The sequence below is a fragment of the Fusarium fujikuroi genome, chromosome FFUJ_chr03, assembly GCF_900079805.1.
Source record: "Fusarium fujikuroi IMI 58289 draft genome, chromosome FFUJ_chr03".
NCBI classification, from domain to species: domain Eukaryota; kingdom Fungi; phylum Ascomycota; class Sordariomycetes; order Hypocreales; family Nectriaceae; genus Fusarium; species Fusarium fujikuroi.
In genome coordinates this window covers 3,875,185-3,902,528 of record NC_036624.1, presented here as the reverse complement: position 1 = coordinate 3,902,528, position 27,344 = coordinate 3,875,185, and the positions used below count along the sequence as shown (strand labels likewise).

General features: G+C 49.1%; 12 protein-coding genes; 5 read left to right on the top strand and 7 right to left on the bottom strand.

Annotated features, from left to right (window-relative positions):
* Window positions 1–1,186: 1,186 nt before the first annotated feature.
* FFUJ_03304 (related to Protein mesA) lies at window positions 1,187–3,830 on the top strand (the record flags this gene model as incomplete). XM_023575137.1 has 3 exons in its annotated part: window positions 1,187–2,011; window positions 2,120–3,361; window positions 3,411–3,830. 3 exons carry the CDS (start codon window positions 1,187–1,189, stop codon window positions 3,828–3,830), a joined length of 2,487 nt encoding a protein of 828 aa, XP_023428371.1.
* A 430-nt stretch (window positions 3,831–4,260) lies between these two features.
* FFUJ_03303 (probable esterase D) lies at window positions 4,261–5,219 on the bottom strand (the record flags this gene model as incomplete). XM_023575136.1 has 3 exons in its annotated part: window positions 4,261–4,344; window positions 4,393–4,497; window positions 4,551–5,219. 3 exons carry the CDS (start codon window positions 5,217–5,219, stop codon window positions 4,261–4,263), a joined length of 858 nt encoding a protein of 285 aa, XP_023428370.1.
* An 800-nt stretch (window positions 5,220–6,019) lies between these two features.
* Window positions 6,020–6,493, bottom strand: FFUJ_03302 (uncharacterized protein; the record flags this gene model as incomplete). XM_023575135.1 has 2 exons in its annotated part: window positions 6,020–6,337; window positions 6,407–6,493. The coding sequence occupies 2 exons, from the start codon at window positions 6,491–6,493 to the stop codon at window positions 6,020–6,022; spliced, it is 405 nt and encodes a 134-aa protein (XP_023428369.1).
* Window positions 6,494–7,836: 1,343 nt separating this feature from the next.
* On the bottom strand, window positions 7,837–8,463 carry FFUJ_03301 (probable DNA-directed RNA polymerase I, II, III 18kD subunit; the record flags this gene model as incomplete). XM_023575134.1 has 4 exons in its annotated part: window positions 7,837–7,873; window positions 7,930–8,049; window positions 8,104–8,370; window positions 8,423–8,463. 4 exons carry the CDS (start codon window positions 8,461–8,463, stop codon window positions 7,837–7,839), a joined length of 465 nt encoding a protein of 154 aa, XP_023428368.1.
* A 347-nt stretch (window positions 8,464–8,810) lies between these two features.
* FFUJ_03300 (related to transcription factor IIIA) lies at window positions 8,811–10,372 on the top strand (the record flags this gene model as incomplete). XM_023575133.1 has 2 exons in its annotated part: window positions 8,811–8,892; window positions 8,952–10,372. The coding sequence occupies 2 exons, from the start codon at window positions 8,811–8,813 to the stop codon at window positions 10,370–10,372; spliced, it is 1,503 nt and encodes a 500-aa protein (XP_023428367.1).
* Window positions 10,373–10,807: 435 nt separating this feature from the next.
* On the bottom strand, window positions 10,808–12,546 carry FFUJ_03299 (related to vacuolar zinc efflux protein; the record flags this gene model as incomplete). XM_023575132.1 has 3 exons in its annotated part: window positions 10,808–12,226; window positions 12,274–12,404; window positions 12,471–12,546. 3 exons carry the CDS (start codon window positions 12,544–12,546, stop codon window positions 10,808–10,810), a joined length of 1,626 nt encoding a protein of 541 aa, XP_023428366.1.
* A 1,802-nt stretch (window positions 12,547–14,348) lies between these two features.
* On the top strand, window positions 14,349–15,389 carry FFUJ_03298 (probable nuclease NUC1 precursor, mitochondrial; the record flags this gene model as incomplete). The annotated part of the gene is made up of 1 exon (XM_023575131.1): window positions 14,349–15,389. One exon carries the CDS (start codon window positions 14,349–14,351, stop codon window positions 15,387–15,389), a length of 1,041 nt encoding a protein of 346 aa, XP_023428365.1.
* Window positions 15,390–15,763: 374 nt separating this feature from the next.
* FFUJ_03297 (related to polyadenylation factor I subunit 2) lies at window positions 15,764–17,968 on the bottom strand (the record flags this gene model as incomplete). XM_023575130.1 has 3 exons in its annotated part: window positions 15,764–17,425; window positions 17,476–17,591; window positions 17,893–17,968. 3 exons carry the CDS (start codon window positions 17,966–17,968, stop codon window positions 15,764–15,766), a joined length of 1,854 nt encoding a protein of 617 aa, XP_023428364.1.
* Window positions 17,969–19,270: 1,302 nt separating this feature from the next.
* FFUJ_03296 (related to diacylglycerol acyltransferase) lies at window positions 19,271–20,985 on the top strand (the record flags this gene model as incomplete). XM_023575128.1 has 4 exons in its annotated part: window positions 19,271–19,544; window positions 19,608–19,648; window positions 19,709–20,717; window positions 20,765–20,985. 4 exons carry the CDS (start codon window positions 19,271–19,273, stop codon window positions 20,983–20,985), a joined length of 1,545 nt encoding a protein of 514 aa, XP_023428363.1.
* A 386-nt stretch (window positions 20,986–21,371) lies between these two features.
* On the bottom strand, window positions 21,372–22,220 carry FFUJ_03295 (related to STE14 farnesyl cysteine carboxyl-methyltransferase; the record flags this gene model as incomplete). Its single annotated transcript, XM_023575127.1, has 1 exon — window positions 21,372–22,220. The coding sequence occupies one exon, from the start codon at window positions 22,218–22,220 to the stop codon at window positions 21,372–21,374; it is 849 nt and encodes a 282-aa protein (XP_023428362.1).
* A 1,149-nt stretch (window positions 22,221–23,369) lies between these two features.
* On the bottom strand, window positions 23,370–23,653 carry FFUJ_03294 (uncharacterized protein; the record flags this gene model as incomplete). XM_023575126.1 has 2 exons in its annotated part: window positions 23,370–23,490; window positions 23,538–23,653. 2 exons carry the CDS (start codon window positions 23,651–23,653, stop codon window positions 23,370–23,372), a joined length of 237 nt encoding a protein of 78 aa, XP_023428361.1.
* A 553-nt stretch (window positions 23,654–24,206) lies between these two features.
* Window positions 24,207–26,264, top strand: FFUJ_03293 (related to peroxisomal membrane protein PEX17; the record flags this gene model as incomplete). Its single annotated transcript, XM_023575125.1, has 1 exon — window positions 24,207–26,264. The coding sequence occupies one exon, from the start codon at window positions 24,207–24,209 to the stop codon at window positions 26,262–26,264; it is 2,058 nt and encodes a 685-aa protein (XP_023428360.1).
* Window positions 26,265–27,344: the final 1,080 nt, after the last annotated feature.

Genomic DNA, 27,344 nt, shown 5'->3' with positions numbered 1-27,344 from the left:
CATTGGACAAGAATTGAGGTTGTAATACGCTTTAACGAGGTGTGATCCAAAGTAAACAATGAAAGTGGTTCCCAGGGAGATGCATGATGAACGCCACGAATTGTGTGCCACGGAGAGTTGAGCCACATGTGAAAGCCAAGATTGGAGAGTCATGGCACTCGCATGGCGCTAACGAGCATGGGGGTGTGCTCCAACCACAAGCTGAAAGCTGCAATTCAGGGGACGCAAGGGAACGAGACGACCCTTTTTCTTAGTGGGGAGCATTTTGAGTGGATGAGGGATGTGTTCTGCTGACACTTTTTCAGCTTGAAGATTTTGTAGTGCTAAATGGTAAAGAGCCAATAACTTAGTAGAGATGATATTGCGATCAGAAGTAGACTCAGTTAGAGGGATCAGCCGAAAACATGTTTGCGCTTCTCTGAAACTGTGACCAACCGTTTTCAGTTTCAGGGGTTATAGCTACTATTAAATGGGAATGAGGGGGAAAAGGCTGGACCCGACATAGTGGATAGACACCTAGAATGGGTGACTGAACCCTTTATCCAGTATCTTTAGAATTCAAAACACCACTTTACTCAAATACACAGCAAATTGATCTATCGTTGGACATTTGATTGATATTGATTGGCTTGCTGGATCAGTACTTCCATCTTCATCTGTCTCCACCCACAAGGAAGTCAAGCCTCGTTGCGCGAGTTGACGCCCACTTGTATGTACTTTGTGGCGGGAACATGTCTCGGTTACGACCCTCTCTTTAAAGCTGTTTCTAGTTCTGTTACATATTCGATAACAAAGTGGTACTGGCTGGTGCTGTACATACTATCACACAGCTGCTTTCGATCGAGGAGAGGAGAATTGTTTAATTCTGTTAATTCAATTCCTCCAGCTGCTGTAACGCCCAAAGTGGAACAAAGCAGAGCAGAGCGTCGATCCCACTGCCTTGCATTACATTACATTGCATGCATTCACCGCATCCTTTCACTCAACCCTCCCTCTCGGACCCCCCGAGCTCGAAAACGAAACGCAGCGCAGCGCAACATCACCCGATCCGGAACCTACGAGGGTTCTAAATCGTGAGGGAATCGTGTTTCGTGTCTCGGAACCCTGGCCTCGATCCGCCTTCGGCACTGTCTTAGCTTGTCTTGCATTGCTTTGCATTGTCTTGTCTCGTCTCGTCTCCTCCATTATGGCTTCTTCGTTCCAGTCAACGTTGCCATTCTTGACCAAAACAACCAGCCACAGCGCAAGCAACCACCACGGTCACGGTCATAAACACAGCCTCAGCAATTTCTCCAATGCTTCAGTCTCCAACCGAAGAACCTCCCTGGCTTCGTTTCACTCTTCGCGCCCCGAATCGCAAATGTCACAGGCCTCGCCGCCTCCCTCGAGGTCACCTCTTCCTCCTGGCCCAGAGATCGATCGCATTTCCGATCCCAATTCGCAGTCAAAGACACCTTCGACGGGTCTGTCCTCGCAGCATTCGTCACTTTCTGCTCCTCGAAGGATCAACCCTCATGCACGACCATCGAGAAAGCTTCGCTCGCAATACCCGCGAAGCTCCACAGAAAACCATGTCGAATACATTCTTGTCGCATCTTTCGATATCGATCGAGGTCCCGTCATGGAGCACCAATACCCGGTTGCGATCACAGGAGACGAAAATATGCTGGCAGAGCTCATGTTGCCCGATCAGGCCCACGCCCGCAACCAGGACTGGACAATCTTCTTTCTTCACAAGGATACAAGTCAGGAAGAGGAGGATGAGGAGCGCAAAGTTAAGGAAAATCGAAAGCAAAGGCGCAAGAGGAGGCGTGATAAAGCCGCTGGTATAATAGACGAGGAGGGTGAAGAAAACGAAGAGGATCTACCAGAGGACGAATGGGAGAACGATGACGAAGACGACACCGAATCTACTGATAGCGAACCTGAGGGCGGAGAGGGCCCTCCCCTAATTTATGTGCTTAATCTGGTCAATACCAAACATGACAAATCGGTCAAGAGAGGGGCCATTGTCAAGGCCATGGCCATCTGCACGCGGCATCCCTTCTTGCATATCTACAAGGCAAGTAGCCTTGATCCACGATTCTTATGCTCGTGCACTTGCTAACCGTTTCGATAGCCACTGCTACTATTGGCTCTGGAAGAATACTTCAAAGCACCAGTGCCAGAGACATTGGCCATGCTATACGATTCAGTAAACGCCATGGATTTGTCTCTCATGCCTAAACTCAGTCTTCTCGAGCGCCACTTATTACAAGCAAGTGACAACAGGGATCTCTTTGTGGAGAAATTCGAACAGATGATTCAAATGCGGATAGCCGAAGACCAGCGCGAGGAGGCAGCAGACCAGTCATTGGATGCGACAAGGAGTCCGACAAAACTGACTGGTATCTCAAGAGCTGGCACAAAGGCCCATGTCGAGGGCGGCCAGTCGATTTACTCTGTTCCCCGCGACACGCATGAGTTTGAGAGCAAGGTCATGTACAAGGGCATACCGATCCCTATCAAAGTGCCTGTTGCTGTCATGCCAGAAACCGTCGGTGACTTTTCACTCATCAAACTCATTCAAAACTTTTCAGATTCTCACCAGAAATCGCCTCAACCGTTTGCGCTGCACCCTCACCTCACAACGAACGGAGTCAATACCCACCCCATCATTGTGTTGGCAAATGCGCTCTTGACACAAAAGAGAATCATATTTCTAGGGTACAACATGCCCTCAGGCGAGGTCGCGGAAGCTGTCTTGGCCGCGTGTGCGTTGGCATCGGGTGGTATACTTCGTGGGTTTACACGACATGCTTTTCCTTACACCGACTTGACCAAAATCGACGACCTGCTCAACGTACCTGGTTTTATCGCTGGTGTAACGAATCCCACCTTCGAGCTTCACCCCGAGTGGTGGGACGTCTTGTGCGATTTACCAAGTGGAAGGGTCAAGATCAGTACAAAGATCGACCCTGCCCCTGTGACAGAGGGTCTGCTGTACTTCCAGCAACAAAATGCAGCTTTTGCGGCCATTGCAAGCGGTACCACGAACACAAGCCAGGACTATACGGGTGACAATGCCTTCATGGCTGATGTTCTAAGGAGCATTGCTGCGAGACATGGCGAACGTGTGATCCGAGCAAAGTGGCGCGACTGGGTCGGCAAGTTCACTCAAATTGCAGCCAAATTCGAGGAAAGCGTTTATGGAGCTAGTGCCTTGTACATTGGAGGCGAAGATCAGGACTTGATGCCACCAGGGGCTAATGGGCATGGCTATGTCTGGGCGGATGATACAGCTAAGCATAAGGAGCTTGCTGGTAATGTAACAAGAATCGAAGGATGGCGCAACACACGAAGTTATTACAGCTTCATCCAAGTAAGACACCATACTAAAACAACGGACGACGAAAGCTAACATTTCACAGGATCTGGCACAGATATATACCATCAGGCCACTGAAGGGTCTTGACTTGGCCCATCTTCACGACCGTTTACGAATGCAACGCTTGACCCCCGCGCAGAGTAGAGACATCTATCTCACCATCTCCAAGCACGTCCACACGTACGATGAGATTTGCCTACTGCTTAGTGTAGCCCCTGAGTCGCACGCTGGATTGTTCTACCTTGCCCTTGGTCTATTCCACAAGGACCGCGAAGTCCGTCTGAGAACAGCAGATCTCTTGGAGCGTATATCCGATCATGAAGCCGGACAGCATTGGTGGAAAAGTCTCAGTCGCTTTGAGAAGCTAGCTTATATGCGGCTCCGTCGAGAGGTGGATGCTGAGATGCAAGCAAAGCTTGAAAAAGAAGGCATAAGCGCTGAAATGGAGAGGATAGTAAGCTGAACGTTTGAATTGGAGTTTCCGTGTGGGCGGGCATGTAGGAGTTTATTTATGGGTTGGAGTAACTTTGACGGGCTCTCCAGGAGGTGTCATGTCTGGGTTCGCATCATATACCTTTCAGCACTCATATAGGCGGCGTTTTTCAAAGACATTGGACGAATACAATGGCACGTTACATACGAAATCAATGCAATTCGGAAGAGTAATATTATTTAACTTGCTTTTAGGTTCCTTGGTCGGTGGAGTTACGACCTCTTTTCCGCTATCGTTCAGACCATAGCATCATTGAGAACATTTGCTACTCGAGCATTTCATGTACACAGTTTGAGTATACACCCTGATTTGTTTACCCAGAATGGCGCCGTAAATACATCCAACCGACTTTTGTCAAAAAACTGTTGGTTTCACCCTCTTACAGCGCACTGCGTGGTAGTCACAAGAGTCCAAGAGCCTTGGCGGCGTGCTTGACGTGATCTTCGCCGAAGGTAGAGATGAAGAAGTAAGAGTGGTCATAACCCTGAAGACGGGTTAGCATTGTCGTTTGATGGGAACGAGAAACACCTACATCTTGGTAGCGGAGAGTCAAGCCCTCAATACCAGCATCCTTGACAGCCTTCTCGAGGTTCTCGGGGAGAAGCTGGCCCTGCTTGTAGAAGTTGTCACCAGTGCCCTGGTCGATTAGCACGGTACATTTAACAATTGCGAGAGAGGCTCGGAACTTACAACATCAATGAGAGCAGGGAAGTTGCCCTTCCAGCTCTTGATGAGCTCGGTGGCATCGTGTTTCTTCCACTCCTCCTTATCCTCACCCAAGTAACCCTTGAAGGCCTTGTCACCCCAGGGGCACTGGGAAGGGTTGGAGATAGGAGCCCAGGCGCTGACACTCTTGTACTTGCCGGGGTTCTTGAGGAACAGAGTCAGTGCACCATGTCCACCCATAGAGTGGCCAGAGATAGAAACTCGCGAGGAGTCAACCTCCTTAAACTCCTTGAAGATGAGGTCGGGAAGCTCGTTGGTGATATACGACTCCATCTTGTAGTGTTTGCTGTAAGGGTCCTTCTTGGCATCGATGTAGAAACCCGCTCCACTGCCAAAGTCATATGAGTCGTGCTCACCGGGCAAGTCGAGCTCGCGGGGAGAAGTGTCTGGGTAGAGAAGAGCAAGACCGAGCTTGGAGGCGTGAGCATGAAGGAAACCCTTCTCTGTGACGTTGTCTGGCGTGCATGTGAGGCCGGAGAGGTAGATGAGAAGAGGAGCTGGCTTAGAAGATGATGCTGAGCCTGGGAGGTAGAGAGTTGCGTTCATGGGTGTGCCGGTAACGGCGGACTTGTGGGAGAGCTTGAGGAAGCGTCCGCCGAAGCTGTTGATGGTAGCATTCGTAGTGAAAGCCATGATGTCACTGTATTTGAGGATTGCTTGGGTCAGACAGAAGCAATTGGGAGGATAAAGTTGCGAACAGTTTCAAGAAGAAAGAGAAAATAAAGTGAAAGAGGAGAAATCCCAGTAGTCAATGGTTATGTTGCTATGAAATAGCTGAGCTTGATCCCAAGGAGGGGAAGCTTCCAGTCAATGGCGAGGTCTGGGGTAACCTTAACCCCACCATTGGTACCCGGATGCCTTCATCAACATGACGAATGCCGAATTATCTCCCGGCTCCGGAATACGGAACCTCCTCCGTGTCACGGGTCGGAGACAAGATAAGAACAGCATGTACACGGCTTGTGGGTTAGCAGAAAACTTATGACTAGAGTATTAAATTACAAAAAGGCGAGACAGTATGAGGATATCATCCAATGATTTATGATGAACTGAATATGCTGTTTGACTCTTAATGTAGTTCTCAGGATACATCAGTACTACGGTAGAAGGGATGTCGAGATGGTGTGAGTGATTGATTGTTTCATGTATTGTCTCATACTGATAATCGTCAATCATTAGAGCTGTATCTATCTCAGCTTGTATGATCTGGCTAACTGCTAAAAAGCAAAACCCCATCGCTAGTATCGCTAACTCCAAATACTCCGTCACCAAGTTTGCCATTCCAATGTAATACCAAAAAAGAGTACTCAATCGCTTTAACACAGAAGGTAAAATGCCAAGAAGATGCAACCGAAAACAACCATGTTGGTGAATTTATATAACCACCAAGGTACCCATTCTGGCTCTCCCTGTACCATCCTTACAATCTTCTCCTAACCGAACAACTTGTCGCTTCTTGTGGTCTTTTTTAGCGAACAATCAAAGCTGTTGAAGAGTTTGGGCCAGCCGACACGAGTGAAATTGAACTTGTATTCATAATTGAAATCGATCGGGCCTAATGTGCATCCCGTAGGGCTCGTACAAGTGTCGTTGCATCCTGTTGTACGGGGGTAACAGTTGAAATGTTCACCATCAGGTGCAAAAGTTGTGACGTTGCGAAGGAAAGGTTCAGAAAGTTGATGGCACTTGTTAAGTGTGTATACCTCGTGGGTGCATGTGCCCGTGGAGTTGGCACCGGTGCATATCAAAAGCTGCGGCGATGAGATGTCAATACCACAGAAAAGAGATGGCCGGTATAGTAGAGAAGAGAGTCAACTTACACCCCCGACTGCCCGCTCCTTCAATATGGGCGCAGCAGAGATGCTGACGGCAGAAAGAATAGTTGCAATAAGAGTGAAGAACTTCATTGCAGCGGCTGGGACTTGTCTCGGCTGATAATGATAGCGGGAACGAAAGCGTTAGATTGGCGAGTGTTAATGTCTGAGATGAAAGAGTATGAATCAGACAGATTCTTAGCAGAGGTTGGATTTAAGTAAGATATATTAGTACCCAAGGCAGTTATCAATTGTTTGCTGTTTCTGTATACCAACCTCCCGGCCTCAAAACACCACAAGTGCAACCAACCTCTTATAAAAAGGGAGCAAGATAATAAGCTGCCAATAGCACAACAGCGTCACCACATTCGTTTAATTCCTCCTGCATAAGAGAACACGACTCGTACGATCAACACCAGACGTAACCTTTCATCATCGTCTCAAGTTCAATTCAGATCAGTCAAGGGAGTGCGTATCCGCCGACGTCATAAAAGTCCCCGCCAAGAGGGAGATCATCCTGTCACCAAACGTCTAAATACCTTACCTGATAACACAGCACAGAACAAACAAACAAACTGAATTAAAGCCGAGTTGGCCAAGGTTGCATGAAAACTTTACTTGCATGATCTGCAAAGCTACGGCTGTCACGGCTTTTCCCTTCCCACCAACACCCGTTTCCGGATCTGTGGCACAACGTCGGAGGCTGGAAAGAATATTCTGGACTTGTGGTTGGTTGGACAATTCCTCTACCTGCGAGGACCCTTACAAATATGCAAGAAGCCACAGACGCTGCAGGAGTCATGTCTTTGTATTTGAGGTTGACAATCTCTGTCAAGCCCAGATTGTGTGGTATGAGAAGATGCTCCCTTGCTTGGATTCACGGTTGATCAGACTTTGTGACGTATGAAAAGGCCATTGCGCATTTGAGGTTGTATCCAAACACCACAAGATGCCGTCATGTCTCGCGCCGGTGTTTCAGTGAAACACAATCTGGCCCGACGTATTCGGCCCATCAGACCCAAAACAAGCCATCTGCCTTTTCCCACTTGACATCATTCTCTCATGAAAATCTGCCGGACACGCCCGTATTGTCAACGAAGTGACGTTGGAGCATCCGTCAACAGAGTTGCTGTTGGGGATTCTTTGTGCGTCTTCATCAAATACGGTGTCGGAGACAATCAACACATGCGTGCACCACGACACAGAAGCAAAGTAGATTTCCTTCTTGTTTTTTTGTCTAGTTCCTGCGTAAATCAATCTCAATCTCAAACGCCGCGCTGATACATGATTAATTAACCTCCTGATACACTATACAACATGTCAAGCCAGAAGGGAGCACACAACGTTCCAGCTCGATTGTATCTAAGGAGGGTCGCATGGGTATATACGCCTCGGGGGCAATCGGTTGTTTCGTGACGTGCTAGTCCTTTGGTCGTTTACTGCAGCAGTTCCTCGCAGGTCCAATCCTCGTAGCTGTACCACACGCGTAAGTAGGGCATCTTCGAGCTGCCTCAACAAGCATCACTTACTAGCCATCGGGCATGTATCGCCTCACGATCAAGGGGATCTTCTTTTCCCGCATCTCCTTAATCGCAATTTGAAGGGGATCGGTCTCACCCTCGAGATCAACGAGCACAGGCGCATTCATGCTGCATCCAGTTAGTTTCCAGAAAGTTGCTACAGTTCAGCAAGGTGATGCGGACCTGATCTGCAGAGCGCGTGTGCCGAGGATGCGTGCCCTCTCGTACTTGGTCATGTAAGGTGTGGTAGTTCGCTCGTTCTCGGGAATCTTCTTGTCTTTGAGTAGCTTGTCACCGCCCTTCAGTGCGTTGGCAGCGGCAGAAGGATCTCCCGAGACTACGACATTATCCTGATCTTGTCCGTTTTGCTGCTGGTCACCATCCTCCTCCTCGAGAACCTCGGGGTCGTAGTACTCGGTGATCTCCTCCTCCTCGTACATGGGCTCGTCGCTGCCTACGAGTTAGATTCGCGTGCGTCTGCAAAGATCGCGAAGCAACTTACCCGCCAGCGCCGCCAACATCGTCATCGCCGAAATCAGACATGGTGAATATCGTTGAATGTGAACTTGATGAAGAATGAATGTGAGGGTGTTCCTAGTCCAGAGTCGCTTTCGCAATGGATGGTTTTAGAATGGCCCAGGCCAACCTCGTAAAAAAAGTTCTAGAGAAGAACAAAGCAAAACCTGGTTAGGCCGATGTTTTTCCGGCGCACCTTCCGCACGTTCAGACAAAGAATATCGGCGCGAAGCTTTCAGGTGGATCGCTCCTGACTCTCATCCCTGCAATCCCCACACAAAAATATAGTCACCGCCTTAAATTGAAATCAATTCTGCCACTTCCAAGCCTGCTTCGACATTTACAAACTGAAGGGTCCTCGGCATGACAGCATTATGAGTAAACGAGAAGCTGCTGAGCCAGCCGTTGATGTTCCTCCGGCCAAGAGGCTTTATCGTGGAGGCCTAGATGACTTATGTACGGCTTCCTACCCTTCCTGAGCTCAGAAGATGCATCTGCTGATATTGCAAACTCAGACATTGATGATGCAGAGGACGACTTAACTAGCGCCCATACTCCATATTCCACTCAGGACCCTGATTCACCACAAACAGTGAATACTGCTGCTACAACTCCCCGGGCCAAGTTTCCTTCGGATCTCAAAACTCTTGCTTGCACATGGCCTGGTTGCCCAAAGACCTTCAATCGACCTGCCAGATTACGAGATCACCTCAATTCTCACACCAATTCCCGACCATTCAAGTGTCCTTATGATGGTTGCGATAAGGATTATATAGAGGACAAGCACTTGAAGCAGCACATCAAGGCTGTCCATACTCTGGAGCGAAAGCATGTCTGTCAAAAGGAAGGCTGCGGCAAGAGCTTTGTGACGGGTACTCGACTTAAACGACACCAGGCTGTTCACGAAGGCGAAGAAAGATTCCGTTGTCAAGACTGTGGGCAGAGTTTCAGAAAGAAGGAGACATTGAGCAAGCACGTTCGAAAAGACCACCAGGGACTGCCTGCACTCCAATGTCCAGAGCAAGGGTGCCGTCATGCTTTTGAGTCCAAGGCGGCCTTGAAGCGACACCGTGATAAGGATCATGGCGAGGCAAAGTTCTGGTGCGGCGAATGCGGTTTGAAGAGGATACCAGATGGCACAGAACAACGGGTTGGATTCACTACTGAAGTGCTGCTTCAGGCACATATCCGCCAAGAACATCAAAACTGCATTTTCTGCGAATTCAAATCTGCTTCACGATGGGAGCTAGAGAAGCATGTCGAAATGCACCATTCCGGTCAGTCCGTCGAGGATCGAAAGAACATCGCCTGCCCATACGACGATTGCACCAAGAAGTTCACTAAGAAGTCCAACCTCAACGCCCATATTCGTACAGCGCATGAGGGGTTCCGCTTTGTTTGCGGCCAAGTCGACCTCAATAGTTCTGGCCTACAGGGCTGGACAAACGATCAAGGCTGTGGTGATAAGTTCAGTACCAAGAGTCGACTAGAAGATCATATACGATATAAGCATCTCGGCCACGAACGCCCTAAGCTCTCGAAGCCTGAGCCGTCTCAAGAAATCAATCTTATCGATGAACTCTCCGGTGCTGCGATCCAGGCAGAGAGAACGATTTCTTGTCCTCACTGCCATGAAGCCTTTATTCGCTACCACGACCGGGATGCACATGTTGAGTTGTATCACCCGTCGGCAACTGACCCGTCTCTTATCCTAGCTGGAGACCAGCTTGATCCTGCTCAGTTCTTCTTCGATGGCAATTTCCCTAACACAACGAATTGGCCTGGTATTATGCCAGAGGATGACATCTTCGCTGCTACAATGGACTATGGCCCTCCGCGAGATGACTGGCCAGAGGACGAAACCAATATACTTCTGTTGGCGAGAGATCCAGCACTACAGGATCCTGTTATTGACCCCGCTCTTGGTACTCTCTGAGACAAAGAAAGGATTTGTGGAGTTCAGACGTTCTGGGTTTTTAAGAAGTGAAAAATAAAATAGATACCCCGCCGCAAGGCTTGACGGGGGTCAGCATATGAGCGGCTGCCTATTATGACACCGTCACGATGTATGAAGAATGAATTGCAATGTCACAAAAGCGATGGGGATGGCTATGATGAAAGAAATCAAGTTGTCTGACCGAGTTTACCCAGTTCTTGCGTAAAGTAAAATTGTTTCCTTTCTACCAGTCTACCGAATGCAGAAACCCAAAATCATTTTATGCCCCTCCCAATGAAAACCGATTGCAACCCCGACCAACACCGCGCAAGAAAAAGAGCCAAGTAATGACAGGAACGAATGCCAAAGCGTCAGCACGGCCAGCATAAAAAGATACTGGCCAAGTATTTATCTATCTCGTATGAGGCTGAACATCTAGTGAGAGCCCACCAAGGCGTTACTGAATCCCAGTAAAGCCATGCCAAGGAAGCCGAAGAAGATGCAAAGGTTACGGCTATGGTTGAGGCTCAGACTCTCCACAAACAACTGCAATGCGACACTAACCATGATGCCGGAAGTGATAGCGAAGAGACATCCGTAAGCAACTGCATTGGGTTGCATGTTGGTCTTATCGGCGAGCTTGAACCATAGTGCAGCAATGCCCGCACCAATGGGTTGAGAGAGACCACCAAGGAAGGCCGACCACGCCATGGCGCGCCAGCGAGAACCCAGAGCCATGTATAGGGGCAGACACATGGCGAAGCCTTCAGTGATGTTGTGGACAAATAGTGCCATGAAAACGTTGAAACCTAGAGACGGGTTGACGTGGTTGGTAGCATAGGTGATGAATCCTTCAGGAAACTTGTGCAGGGCAATGGCAATGGAGGTCTGGAGGCCAATGGACAAGAATGCATTTGTTGGAACGTGGTGATGATGTTGAGCTTCGACATCTTCGTCGTCTCCTGCAGAAGAGCATGAGCTGTCGTGTTCAGAGAGTTCCTCCGGGACTATCGGATCCAATGGCTCTCGCGACTTGGCTCTGCTGGTTCGATATGTTGGTCTCGCAAAGGGCTCAACAGAGTCTTCGCATCCATTCTCATGCTCATGCTCATGCTCATGCTCATGATCGTGGTGAGCATGGGAATGTTCAGGCGCGCGGTTTAGAAATGACCCAGTGGTAGTGCGCAGAATTTGGGGTTGTCTTCCAGGTCTGCTAGGTAGACTGGTTCGGCTACTCAAATGCTTGAAGCACTCTTGGCCACAAGGATCTGTGAATCCGTAGCAGGAGTTTGACTCGTCGCAATTGCACTTTGTATCTTGTACAAAGGACATGACTCGCTTGTGAACTTCTCGCATGGACTTCCTCCTCTCAGGGAAGCCATCCGTAAGTCCTGTGGTGGTACGGCTTCGTGTTGGACTGGCAGGGCGTCGCATTCCATCGCGAGCAGACGCTTGTCTCTTGAGAGTCTGCGAAGGGCTATCCAAAGTAGATTCTAGCAGAGGTGTGGACTCAGTCGCAGCATTTTGCCCGTTACCGTTAGTTGATTTGGAAAGCGACTTGTTAACGGGTGCTTGTTCAGGCGGCGGATGGGAAGATTGACGACGACGGGCGCGAGACTGTCTCCTCTCGTGGTGACATGAAGTGTCTTTGGTTGCATTTTCATCGTGTGTATGATCGCATTCGACGACGTGGGTGGGCATGAACTGGTGAAGCAATCGCGAAACTCCCTGAATGCCGATGAAACCACCAGCGAAACAGGACATCATGACCAGTCCAGCAGCTTGAGTAGACCATTTGGCCTGCTGGAAATATTCTTTGGACTCCGGTAACATACTATACAATGCGGAGAATAGCTGTTCCTTGTTAGCAGAAGAGGTAGACGCTGTCAGAAGGGCCTTACCATGACACCAAAACTCAAGCTGAGGGAGCAAGCTAAGAAGACATTGCTATCCTGTATGCGAAAGTTTCTCTTGCCAGGAAACAATCGAACAATAACGTCAACGCATACTATGGAGGCGCCAACAACGCAAGCTGGGAATGAAGGTTAGGACTGTACCAGGAAGCGCATTGGGGTCTTGGAGATGAGGAGCAGCTCACCAATGCCGCTGACAACACACATGATCCAGCCGCGAGTATCATTGTCGAGGCTGCTCTGGCCCACGGATGTGGCCATGCTGCTTAAGTATATCGTCTGTGTATGAACTGATGCTGCGCCGAGAAACGAGCTCTGATGACAAGGCTAAGTGTGAGTTTCGAGAGGATCGAGAGGGATCGAGACTTGAAGTCGAGGTTGTGATGGGCGCAACCTAAGAGGCAAGAGCAAAGAAGCTGTAGATCTTTTTGGTTCTAGGTCTGACGTAGCGAACGACCAGGGGAATATCGATGCGGTTTTGTTTAGCGCAGTGGGCGGGGGCCTTGTTAGTCTGGGTTCGACTCAAATATCTAATCAATGACAACGAGAGCCTTCAGTGACAAATGAGAGGACAAAGAGGGTGATAAAAAATGCTTTGCATGCAGCAGAGAGAAGAGAAATAAGTTTGAGGCTGAATGCAAGTTTCAAGGGCCTTGCAGAGGCAAATGACAAAGAGGATGGGGCTTTGTTAATGCGCATTAGCCTGGCCCTGACGACAATGGATCATGATAGAACAAGGAAACCACATCTAGGCCCTAACATGAGGAATTGTTCGTTTAAGAGAGCTCCTATTTCAACCTCGTGCTTCAACTAGGAGGAGAGTAACTGCAACGCTATAAATAATTAGCCCCTTAGAACGCTTTTAGAGGATCGAGTTGGGGGTCAACTTACACCATCATGAGGCCGTGCGTCTCCATCAAAACTGTCCCTCAAGGTTCTCACGTCTCAGCATCTGCGCATCATTGGATCACGGCGTCTCGTTGACCGCCTGGCTTACGAATTGCCATGCCTCTTTCGATTGTAGTAGCTGTAACGAGCAGTAAAACAGTGAGACATCACTTAATAGTGCGTTATTAATTATAGCGATATCCATAACTGCCCTGGCTGGTATCGTGGGGGTTGTATTATATGTGACTTGAGTAACACGTAACTATTCGCATACTTTACAGTAGAGTCATTGGCTCCTTAACATTAGGCTGGATTTTATAGAAGCCTCGTTGCGGTTATGCGAGTCGTATATAAACTCTACAACTCCTCTCATCATGACGCCTCATACCTTGTCTGAGCTAAGTTTCAAGATGCGATTTGCGCGCGAATCAATTTCTCGTCTTTGTCATCCCCCACACCGTAGGTAATGCTACGCATTATATTCGCTACTGCCCACGCTAACAGGCACCTACATAATGTGATCTTCCACTGAGCCTCAACCCCAAAATACGTCTCGAGGTTGAAAGGCCCTCAAGAATTACATTTCCTCGTGGATGGCTCTCGATGAACTCGTGTCTTGTCATACACGGCAACTTACATTGTCGAGTCTCACGAGCCACGCACCTTGATGAATCAATCTGAATCATTCAGTGTCTAGAACAATCCCTACATGATTCATCCCCTGCCTTGAATTGAATCCATGCTATCTGTAAGGCAAGTAGACGTTCAGTATCTGTCGCTCTTGTGCATTCCTCTATGTTTACTTCGTCAACATCGGGATCTAGTGATATTCCATATTTGCTGTTACTCTCAAACTTCAAGCTACCGCCCAGTGACGTCAAATAACAGGCCCCAAGACCCCTAAAATCCACCGATAACGGCAAAACAACGGCCCCCCACGTTCCGTTCTGAGCTCAGCTCCCAAAATTTCTACGGGTCGGCTCGAAAGCTATCTCAAACCCTGTGATCGATCTCAATATCACGAGGCACTGTAACTCAACACCATTGGGCAAAGATCGCGCGTGATCTGACTTCCGGTTGTTGATTTCCCACATACTATTGTCCTTCCGTTCATTAAGATCAAACTCGATTCTACGTTCTTTTTCCGTGGCTTCGTCTGTTCAGGGATAATAATCATGTCTAAGACTACTCTCGCTACTATGGCCTGCCTAGGCGCAGGAGGTGGTGCTGCTATCACTGCCGCCATTTACTCTATTCGAGGCGGTAAACGTGTCGAGGAGACCAATACTCTGGCTACGCCTCCTCTGACAACCTCAAACTCCTTCGCCGCTCTTCCTGCTCCCACCGCGTCTCCCGCTGTTCCTCCCGCCCAAGTCTTCGAACCTCCAGCCACTGCACCCTCCGGCCTGCCAATCAACCCAAGCGCCATCGTCAACCCTGGGGGTCTTTTCGACTACGGCTTTCCAGGCCCTATCGCCGATGTCGCCAATCGCTCTGGCCTTGTCTCTTCTTACGATCGTCGTACACGAAACCCTCACTGGGTAGTCGAGCATATTACTCCTGCTTCCCTTGCCATTCGCGATGGTGATCGAAAGCACAGCAGCTTTCTTGAAGATGACTCTGTGCCACAAAAGTTCCGAGCTCTGCTGAAGGACTACTACCGCAGTGGTTATGACCGTGGTCATCAAGTTCCTGCTGCCGACTGCAAATGGTCTCAGAAGGCCATGGACGACACATTCTACCTCACAAACATGTGCCCTCAGGTCGGTGACGGCTTCAACCGTGACTACTGGGCTCACTTCGAGGACTTCTGCCGTCGTTTGACAGTCAAGTATCCCTCAGTCCGCATCGTCACAGGCCCTCTCTACCTTCCCAAGAAGGAGGCCGATGGCAAGTGGTATGTCAAGTATGAGATGATTGGCACCCCTCCTTCAGTTGCTGTGCCCACGCACTTCTATAAGGTGATCTTTGCTGAGGATGGTCGCGTTGGTGGAAACGTTGCGCTGGGCGCTTTCGTTCTCCCTAACGCTCCTATCTCTAACTCTAAGCCCATCACCGATTTCGAGGTTCCCCTCGAGGCTGTTGAGCGTGCTAGCGGTCTCGAATTTGCTACTAAGCTACCTCCTCAGCGAAGACGGCGTCTGTGTTCTGACCACACCTGTGCCCTTGTGATTCGAGACTTCGCGGATAAGCAAAAGGCGTTCCCTAAGAAATAGATGGCTACCAAGCATTTGTACAGTGGGAAAGGGAATACTGGTCTCTGTATACAGGAATGAATGGCATGAGATGCTCTATTGCCAGCTCTCAACGGATTTATAACATATACGGCTGCATATGCGAGCGTCACAATTATGTTACATGTTTTAGCATTTAGAATTATATGCACTAGCGATAGCATGTGCATCTTGCCTAAGGGCTCAAATGAATGATGGGTATACAAAAGTTTTCGATTGATATATACATTACAGTTTTTGAAACCTGTGCCATATTCTGTAAGGATGCAGTGTATGTTTGTTCCAGAGTCAGCATTACGTAGACCACCAGCGCCAGAGGGTGCGGATCATCGACGTCTTCTTTTTCTGTGCTTCTCCTATCTCGCTCTCGTGTATTTTCCTTGTCGCTGTTCATGGCGCAAGCTTTCCTCTTGACTAGGTAGAGGAGCTCTCCGTCGGGCATCCGCCTTGTCGGCATCAAACCCATGCATGGGAGGTGGAGGAACCGGCATGGCAAAGCTTCCGGGCGGGGGAGGCATGCTGCCCGGTGGTAGGATGAGTCCAGGGGGCAGGGCTCCTGGCGGTAGTGCTCCTGGTGGCGGCAGAGGCACGCCCGCCTTCTTCATAAGCTCGAGGAGTTGCGCTGGATCTGGAGGATTGTTGGGATCCAGTCCGGGTAAGGGAGGCGGCGGTGGACCACCATTGAGTCCAGGTAAGGGAAATGGTAGGGGAGGTGGAGGAGCACCTGAGCCAGCACCGACACCAGGAATGGGAGGAGGTGGAATACTTGAACCAAGGCCGGGTAGGCCTCCGCCAAGAGGCAGTCCAGGAATACCAGGCAGTCCAGGGACAGCAGCTTTCGGTGCGTCTTGGTCAACAAGAGCGTCCATCTCGTCTTCCATCTCTTGTTGTTCTTCCTCCTGGCGCTGCCGACGATTACCACGGCGGTCCCAGGTTCCTTGGGCCTCGGCTGCTGCTTCACCGATATGATAGCGATCCTGAAAAACATCTGTATCACCAGGTCTGGCACGGCTCCAGAAACGCGTAATGCGGTCATTAGACCCTGATGCCAGAATGTGCCCGAGAGGATGCCAGTCAAGGGACCAAATAGCGTAGTCATGAGCATAAGGCACCTTGTGCATTGGCCATACTGACTGGGCGGCTACTGATGATGGGTCAGGGCTGTCGTAAGGTGCAACGGTGAAGGACTGGCCAGGAGGCGGGTTTGGTGAATCGAGTAGATAGTGGAATAGCGAGCCGTCCATACCACCAGTGCTGAGAAGATTAGGGTGAATAGGATGCCATGTGAGAGTGGAAATATCCTTCTCGTGGCCTTTGAGAAGGCAGATATCACGCATCATGCGAAGATCGAAAACACGAGCGGTCTGGTCTCTTGCAGATGTCGCGAGACAAGCGCCACGGACCTTTTCAAACAGTACTTTTGTGATAGTACTCTTGTGGCCGTGTAGAGTCGTTAAGCAACGGCTAGTACGAGGATCCCAAAGTTTGACAAGATGGTCCTTCGAACCAGATACAAGCAGTCCCTTTGTAGGATGCCAATCCACACTTTTTGCATCCCATCCATGACCTTCAAGCTTGGTTTCCATTTGTCCCAGAGCAAAGTCAAAGATCTTGAGGGTCGAGTCATCGCTTGCGGTGACGAACTTGGAATCACTTGGACTGAAAGCAAGGTCTCGAATAGGGTCAGTGTGGGCGTTGATGCTCTGGACATTGTTGAAATTTGGTTGCCAGTACTTGATAACTCCATCGTGATCCGCCGAGATAAGCCAGTCGTCACTATGCGAGTATTCCAGAGCACGAATGGCAGAATCATGAGCCTGCATAATGGTTTCGAAATTGAAGCCTGTTCCGTTCCATAGTGTGAACTCGCCGCTGGTCGAAGCTGTTAACAACCTTCTACCTTCTGGTGTCCACCGCACTACATTGATGGGGTGCTTGATCTTGTTAAGAGAAGAGTGAAGGTGCTTAATAGGGATACTGTCGGCAGCTTTTGTGACACGAGCTGCAGGTGGAAGCATCTATTTTGATGTCAGTCATGGGGCAGTTGTTCATCTAGAACGCTACTCACATCAACGATATAGCTAACACTAGGTCGCTCAGCTTCGCCAGTATATCCTCCCTTATAGCTAGGGGCACGATCATGTTGCCAGTGTGTTATAGTGGCACCATAGTCAGTCACAGGTCCTGGAGTTGAAGCGTCAGTTTGAAATCAGCTGTGATTTAAGTCTTCAGGTTATGATGTATGTGTATTCGAATACCTCTCTCATAGCCCCAGAAAGAACCCCTGCTTTTAAGCATGAGGTTGGCCAAAACCAAACATTTCGATTGCTCAGATAAATGACAGCCGTCCCTTGAACATAAATGGAACAGACACATTTGATAAAGCAGCATCTCCCCCACAACTCTCATATTTTTCTGCCACTGAGCAGCTTGGCAAAGCAAACACAACAGGAGACATGTCACTGAGTATGATGAGTGAACTTACGCCTGCCTCGGACCTTGACAAATGCCCCATCTTGGCCCTGGCCACCACCATGATCACCACGAGGCTCATAGGCCATCGTGACGAATTTTCTTCGGGGTATCAAGCATGCACAATAGCCTTCTTGAGAAGCGCGTCGCAGGGGTGGGTCTTTCGAGATGGAAATGAACAACCAACGCAGTTATGAGGTCGCGGTTGGATGATCTCTGAATAACTGGTTAGACGAAGTTTCTATTATGCAATGATGAGGATTGGTTTCCTGTAAGAAGACGTTGGGGGTGGTAAATTGATTTGATAAAGAACGAGCAAAGACGATGCTGTTACTTGAGGCGCGTGAGCTTCAGTTGAAGTTCAGAGCTACGAAGCATCAATTCAAGCGATGATTAACCGGCCAGCCTGAATTTGGGAGTCAGGCCTTTCTCCAAAAACTCCAAGTCACATGACCTCTCACTCTCCAAAACTTGAGACTCTCAACGGTTAGATCTGACGAGATAAAGTGCCTCTACTAAAGACATGCACATGCGTGAATATCCTTTCGTACATCGAATTGTTGGGGCGCAGATTCGTCACCCACGGGCTCTACCCGAGCTTACTGCGTTAGCTCGCTCATGCTATGACTGTTGCATCTCACCAACAGCATGCAATACAACCGCACTTTCACATGCTTTCACATTGATCCATATCAGTCGCAAAGTTGCAAGCCTTCTGGGGCCTGCGACCTGTTGCCGCATGCCTTCCCCCTGCAGCGCCACAAGCCAGTGGCTCGGGGGGGGGGGTTCGTCGATCCATTAAAACGCTCAGAATGCAGCGGAAGCCAGGGGTGTTATGCTCCCGGGCCCCCTTTAGCGTTGATGATTGTCTTTAGCCTCACTGTAAAAGTCCCTGAGCTGCTGCTAAAAATGACCAGAGCGAAAAAGCTCAAACAGCCCCGCCAGAAGAGGCGCCAAAATGGTTGCTCTGCATAATAGTACTAACTTACAGGTAATGAATGTACTTGGCGAGATGGGATAACTGAGGTAGAGAGTGAGGAGAGCGGCCGTTGCGAAAGAAACTCAATTGATTGTTTGTTTTTAATTGGAATGTCCCTTTCACCTCCTTTTCTTCTCCGACCCTTTATCTCCTACATTCCTGTGGTTCGATAAAGTCTTTAACGTGCTTCATCTCGAAGCTGTAGGTGGTTCATTCACTGCGACATTGGCGCCCTCGGTATCTTATCATCCTTGTAACAATCGCCGCCACCCAAACAACTTTACGTTAACAAGGTCGTCGTATCTCCGTCGGCAACTCTGCTCAATTCCTTCTTTTCTTTTATTTTCACCTAATTTCTTGAGCTTCTACTTTGCGCGCAATCAGTCTGCCGTCTAGGCAAGGCTTTCACAAGATGAATTCGGCCACAGTGACGAGCATAGAAACCTCGAATGGTTCGGCCTCTGTCTCCCGGCGCAGCGGCCACGACGTCACACAGAACGAGCCCAACAATAGCACCAACGGAAACGGTAACGGAACTGCCACGACGAAAACCCCCAAGAAGCCTGGCCAGAAGTACAGGCACGTCGCTGCGGTTCACAAACAGACGAGGCCTTCATGTCTGAGTCACGATTCCGATGCTGCTCCCAGCTTTATTGGTTTTCGTAACCTCATGGTCATTGTGCTTGGTATGGAAGCAGCTCAATGCCCCTCATCATGATGTTATCTGCTGGGTTGCTAATGCTTGGCAGTTGTTGGAAACTTGCGATTGATGATTGAGAACATCCAAAAGGTATGCTTCATCTCCCGCCCATCAATTATGCCTCGGACAGCCAGCTAATACAGCCTACAGTATGGTGTATTGATCTGCGTGAGGTGTCATGATTACAGCCGTCAAGATATTTACTTGGGTCTACTCCTTTACTTCCTCATCCCATGCCATCTCCTTGCTGCCTACTTGATTGAGCTGGCTGCTGCTCAGCAGGCTCGAGGATCTCTGAAGCGTGTCAATGATTCACCTTCTGGTGGCCCCTCAGAGCAGGAGCGCAAAAGGTTTCATAAGACCTGGGTTGTTGTCGCATGGGCTCATCTTTTCAACATCACACTTGCCCTTGTTCTCACCACCTGGGTCGTGTACTTCAAGATTCATCATCCTCTCATCGGCACCTTGACTGAGATGCACGCCATTACCGTCTGGCTCAAGACTGCATCATATGCTTTCACCAACCGAGACTTGAGACATGCCTACCTGCATCCCGTGGAAGGAGAACGGGAACTGGTACCTGAGCTGTATACGCAATGCCCGTATCCCCAGAACATCACCTTCAGCAACCTGGTCTACTTCTGGTGGGCGCCCACCCTCGTATACCAGCCCGTGTATCCTCGCACCGATAAAATTAGATGGGTCTTTGTGGCCAAACGGGTTGGAGAGATCTTTGGCCTCAGCGTGTTCATGTGGGTTGCGAGTGCTCAGTATGCTGCACCTGTCCTTAGGAACTCGCTCGACAAGATCGCTTCCCTTGACCTCATGTCTATTTTGGAACGGTTACTTAAGCTTTCAACCATTTCCCTAGTCATCTGGCTTGCCGGTTTCTTCGCACTCTTCCAGTCGTTCCTCAACGCCCTAGCCGAGGTTTTGAGGTTTGGCGACAGGTCGTTCTATGACGATTGGTGGAACAGCGAGAGCTTAGGAGCATACTGGCGCACGTGGAACAAGCCTGTCTACACGTATTTCAAGCGTCACCTGTACATGCCTATGATCGGGCGTGGTTGGAGTCCTCAAGCTGCCAGCTTTGCTGTCTTCTTGGTCTCGGCTATTCTTCACGAGATCCTTGTCGGTGTCCCTACACATAACATCATTGGTAAGCTCACATATCCTGAATCACAGTTACACGACTAACGGTCGCAGGCGTTGCTTTCCTAGGTATGTTCCTTCAACTACCACTTATTGCATTGACCAAGCCTCTTGAAAACATGAAGCTTGGGCACACTGGCAAGATAGTTGGTAACAGTATTTTTTGGGTATCATTCACCATATTTGGGCAACCCTTTGCAGCACTGATGTACTTCTACGCTTGGCAAGCAAAGTATGGAAGTGTTAGCAAACAGATGACGACAGTATCGAGTTAAAGTGCCCTGACTATGGACAAAGTTTCTGGATACTGTGTGGTATTGCTCAGCTAGCACATTTACCGTATTGGTACGATACATATTTGATAAACTATTATTAAGAACTCGTTTGCTTATATTCACATATATGGGACTTTACCATTTTGAAGACTGTCATTAGGGATAGATTAACATGACGAAGTGCTAGGGCATTCATTCACCTTAGCCGCCGGATTGTGTTTTCTAAAACTTATGTTGATGAAATGCAGGCAAAGCTTGGCCTGGTAGGTCTTATAACTGTAGCCCCAGGACTTGGTCCTATTGTAAGTAATCTGCAAAGCATTTCTAGTCTTGGCTGTATTTACATGTGCCTATGTCTAGATCGCCCCCCTCTTCTCTCACATATTCTAAGCGATGAAAGGAATCTTTGTTCCCACTCTCTTCCTATATTGGACATAATCGCTTTGGAAAAACTCAATCAACTTGGCCTCCTCGTGATTAATTCGCTTGCTAAAGAACAGCCAGAGAACAGCCGCATAGGCAAAGAAGCACAGCACGTTGCCCATTACCAGCTGTGTTCCCAGCCCCCAGTAGAAGAATCCAAAGTAACTTGGGTGGCGGAAGATTGAGTAAATGCCTGAAGTCACCAACTCGTGGGAATCCTTCTTCCTGGTCTGGACATGATGGTTGAAACTGGCTCCAGCTTGCAACATGGCCACTGATCGGACGTACTGTCCGACGGTGACCATGGCAAGGCCAAGGAGCAGAAGGATAGGGCCGGTGCCATAGGGTGCCCAGTGTCGATTGGGGAAGAAAATGTTGACGATGGCACATTCGATAAACGCAGCCGAATGGGCGATGGCGTATCCTGGCCAGTTTGCGGTCAGGAGAAAACTTCCAATGCTAGCCACAAGTGTATTCTTCTCGGCCGTAGTCCAAAACTCAAGAAAGTGAAAAGCTGAGAGTGCAAACAGGAAGAACGGAACACGCCAAGCAGGGCTAGAAGTCAAGAACAGAATGGCTCCCATAGAGATAGCACTACAAGCCAAGGTAATACCGAGGCAGAAAGCTCGAAGAGCGATACCAGAGAGTGACTTGGGCTGGCCGGCAAAGTAGGGCTTCAGGATCATGAGTTCGTCCAGAGAGCGAGAGTGGCCGGAGAAGGAGTCATGATGAGTAGGTGATGCTTGATGATGAGCAGCTGAAGGGCTGAAGTTGACGGGTCTAGCACTCGAGCTTTGCGTGGTTTCAGACATGGTTTTCTTTGATGAAAAGTCAGAAAATAGTCTATAGGACCTCATGAGGTCTTCAGGGGTTGATATGAAGCTTGATGAAAGATTAGATGATGAGATGAACGTACAAATTCTGAGAAGAGTCGTGAAAAGAAGAGGAAAGTTCGAAAGGCGGTCTTTGGCACTTAAATAAAGAAATGGAAAGTCCTTAATCAGAAGGCGTGTTGGCCCTCGTCCCCGAATGGCGTCTGCAGTCTTGGATTGTGAGGCAGAGAACAATATCAAGATTGTTGGCCTTAGCTCATGAGTTTGGAGGATCTGAGCTTAGTGGACCTGACCTATCCACCTGAGCGTTGGCTCCAGGGTGGCCAGGAAGTCAAAGTACCGATGAGCTATAGGTACATGAAGCTGCTATCTGGCCCCCATCAAAAACACTGTCAACGCTGTAAAAATACCACAAATGGCCTTAAGCAATTTTGATCAGATACTGGGCCAGTTCTAGATGACACGAATGGTCTTCGGAATGCTTTAATGAGTCGTTTTACGATTTGGTGCCTGTTTTTATCTTCTCATCGGCGCTGGTTTTCGAGGTTGGGGAAATCGAACTCGGAATTTGAGGTAGCTTTTAATGAGGGGTACTTTGTCGATATCAGTTCGCTTGAGATAATGTGACCGCGGAATTGATATCACAAAGGAGATCACATGGATGCAAGAAGGAAGACGCCTTTTCATGCACAGACAAGCTATGTTGGCAGCACTTATTAAGCCCTGAAGTTTCGAAGGCTGATATACACTATTTGTATGGAATTGCTTCCAAAAACGACAACGGGTATATTGTAAACAAAGCTATGCACCGATGCCCTAAGCTAGACGTTCTTCCAAAGATTTCCACCGGTCAATGCTCCCGTACATGGTATATGGTTATAATTTCAATGCTCAAAGTGCACACTCGACAGAACGCAAGTTGAAGTCAACGCAGCTTACTTTGGGCTGGCCTTCAGACAAATACGTAGTGTGGAATCGGTGGCCTTTCCATATACCCTAAAGTTAAGTAACCCTCCTTGTGCAGAGAATCAAGCGCAAAATGGCCACTTTTGTGATGTCGTAAGGTATCGGTGGTTTGCGATAGATCGAAGCTGGTTTCCAGCCCAAGGTGGAATAGGTAGTCCCTCCTCAAAGTCCGCCTTGAATTGAGAAAGAGGAAATAATGAGTACCAATACGTTGATGAACCCCCAGGTACAAGGGATCCAGGTGTTCATCTCGTAGTATCCGGCAGAGTAAACAGCTCCCAACCTAATAATTCTTTAGTCAAAGTAGTTTGCAAGACCAACACAACTTACACTAAGCCAACAATGCTTCCGGCCATGACAGCCTCAAGCCCAGCAATAACGAGATAGATGACAGGTACTGCCCATAAATATCTCCAAGACGACTTCTTCCAACCGTGGGTAAACATGGCGATCAGAACTGCCCCCATATGGAAGCATGCATATATGATGAGAGTCCATAGTAAAGTAAATCGCCAAACATCTAAGACATAGTAGAGGGTAAATTGTTTGTCTGCGGTGGTGTCATATAGAGTCTGGACGTTCAGGGACGGGAATCGCGGCGTTTGATAGTCTGGTGGAGGAGTATTTGGCAGGGCCATCTATCGTTTGTATTAATCAGCACTTTGTTTGCAAGAAGGCTGGAACTCAATCTGAACATACCCTGCCATCATGGAGGCTGCAATAGCTCTCAGCTTGGCCGATTCTTGCGGTGTCGTTGGGAATAGGATTGAATATGATTATGATTATGGGGTGTTGGAATTAGTAGTGACAGGGGACAGGGGTGTAAGGTGCTGATGGAGCTGAAGGTGCTCCCGGAACGTCATCCCCAGGCCTCGGCAAAAGCCCGTGAAGTCGGCATGCGCAACCGCAACCGCGACCTCGGAATTGTCAACCTAGATCCATCATCAACTCTCCATCGACAACCCCCTCACATTCACCATACAAACCGAATGCGTCGATATGTCCTCCGATAGACTTCTCAGAACAGTTCTGCAGCACTACCCAGATGTCCACGATGCTGCAAAGACCGAGCAGATCATCGGGTCGACAACACATCTCCTCACCGAGCTCACAAATCCTCTAAATCTTGGCCTTCTCACGTCGCAATTGTTAACGGCCCCTGCGATATGGTTCCAGCCAGGCGGCATCCGCACTTCGGTTCGAGTTATCAGCATATACAATACCGCGGCCGCGCGCATCCATAACTATGAAGTCGCCAATCGCGATCGGAAAGAACCTCATGAGGGCGGTGGACTGAGCTGTGAAGAATGGACGCGCGCTGTCGTCAAAGGAGCGGACGATCGATCGAGGCGATGGCAGCATCTTTTGGTTCTGACTGGTGTTCTCATGGGAATGGAGTCCAGCAATCGGCAATCTTTGTCGCGTGGCATGAGGAATACTCTTGAAGAGGCGGTAGTGATGGCGGCAAATCTGGCACTCGAGAGTCGCGACGAAGATGGCCCGGTCGCAGGCGCATCGGTTGTCATGGCACTTAACTTTGCATTTCCATTGCTGTCTGACTTCCATCGAAGTCTCATCAACTGCAATGCTCTATTGCCTCTTATTGTATGGACGGTGACAGCTGAGGAGGGCCTCGGCCACGGCCAATTCTTGGCGGCAGTGAGCTCCGAGGTTGTCGAATCACCAAACCATCTTCTCGCATGGTCGCCAAATACGCCCTCGTTTCGATTTATCCAGGAGCTTGATAGGCGACCTACTCTAGCCAACATGGGGCCCCTGGCGAAGCTTGCTGGGTATGCTGTTCAACAGGCCACAGACACACAAGCTGTGATTGCCGCACAAGACGCTCTTCTTGCCTTTAGCAGCCAGGTATTGGATATGTGGAGGGTGAATCGTTTGAGCGACATAGATCCAGCGCTTGAGGGCAATGTGCTGACCCAGGAGACCATTACAAGCACCTGGCCAGTTCTATGGAACCTGCTGAGGAAGCTCATGTTTGGGACTGTTGCTATTCTGCAGGCGATTGTCTCACGAAGCCTCCTTGACCCGCGCATGCTCAACGATATGGCTGCTCCTGTCATCGCATCAAAATCTCTTCGCATATTACGCAACATCTTCTTCATCTCTTCAAGGAACGGCAACAACGCGTTCCAAGTGTACAACTTCACATACCTCACTTCGATCGATTCGATCTCTCGGAGTGCCCCTGCTTGCCACAGTTTCCTCCAAGAATTCCGACCTTCCGAAGATGCATCAACATCAACGACATATCTACAAAGAACCTTGGACCTATTCTATCTTAATATCTCTGAACACTTACCACTTACTCTACCAACCGATGCATGCGATGCTCTCATAATCAAACCAGCAATTGCATATATCTCACATGAAGGACCCACGACACAAAATATGGTTGAGATCTTCGAGTCCGCACATAGCGCCATTCTATCAACCATATCTTGCCCTCAACATAGCCCTCTCACCATCGAACTCACACCTTTCTATATCGCTCTGTTGTTCAACTCATTCCCGCAGCATATCTCTTCGCGTCAATTCAGAGTGGCCTTCAAGACTGTGATGCAGATAGTATCACCTCCCTTCCCCATCGCAGAGCTGGAGCCGCAGCTATCGGAGACACTTCTAGAGATGCTTCGAACTTCAATTTCCACTGCGTCGACGAGTCTGCTGCCACCAACAGCAGATATCATCGCACAAGCTGCGATGGAAGAGACTCAGGAGGAACGTCATTCTCAGCAGAGTTCACTTGCTTTAGCTCTAGTTGATTCACTTCCATACCTACCTCTTCCTCTGGTGGAAGAATGGTTTACGATTGCTGCTCAAGCCATGAATGAAATTGAAGATCCCGTACTAAGGGAACCAGTCAAGCAACGGTTCTTGCAAATTCTGGTTAGTGGAGAGTTAGACGTGGAACGAGCAGCTATTGGGGTAGCTTGGTGGGGAACTCGAGGAGGTCGAGCACTGATTCACGGTGCAAGCGCGGAACCTGCCATGATGAGCGGCGCGCTTCCTGGGCCTGACAGGTCTAGCCATCTGTAAAGATGACATCCTCGGCACAATGTTGCCATAGTGCGCATGCACTGTTCTGGATGAATTCTTGACCTTGCCGGGTCAGAAAGTGTATGCTTGCCGTAAAGTCAAAGACCAGCTTGTTGCACGTTGCATTAAGGATGTGACAAAGTAACTCAGGCGGCAGTTGTTCGCAACTTTAGTTACGCTCTGGAATGATGACGTTGTGAAACATTTCAAGGGGTTTCGGGTTGTTGGGCTGATCATCTGGCTATCGTGGGAAACCCCGCAGGAAGCATGTGGGCGTTACTGGTGTTGGGCTTGTTGTCGCGAGTCTTGATGCAATTGTGTCATTTGTGCTTGAGTATCTAGCCTCAATAGGCGATTTGTGTTCGAGGCAGATCGAGATCTACTAGGAATTGGGTATGTCTCCGTTGACGAAGCCGGGCACGCCGGGCGACGATAGTTTGCTGAGAACGGACAATCACCACACGTGGGGACAGAGAGTATTGGACAGGGCACGAACTGGATGCCCAGAAGTTTGACTTAGCTTGGATGTCTTTGTTGGTGTGGTGGTCTGAGGAATACCGAACAGCGAGGCGTGTTGGCCTGCCACCAACTCAGAACCTGGTGAACTTGTTTGGGGACGAAGATTGCAAGTTATACCCGGCTCATATAAGATAATACGACCTTAATAGATATGAAAATCTGGGAATGCACTCATCAATATCAAGGAAACAAGCTACGATAGGCAATCGAAGGATCAATTGCCAAGGCAAGGGTCCTGGTGAAGCGGGGTTGCCATTGCTACAGCACCTACGGAGTATTCTCTCACTATCAAGAGTGAGCAGTTGTTCTGGAACTTGAGTGGGGAGTCGAGACAAGGTTGCTAGGCCCGATTCCGAGCGCGATCTTGACTTAGACCCCGTCTTGGCAAATGAGGGGAGGGAATGTCACTCAAACAATTTCATCCTCTGATGCCGATTCTTCCTCTCAAGTGCCCACTTCTGCTTCACCTTGTCTTTCATGGCGAAGCTTCAGGCCAAAGTTCATGTCCGTTGCTCCTCGGCCTTGATCTGAGTCGATCACCCGGGCCCTGAAGATCTGGAC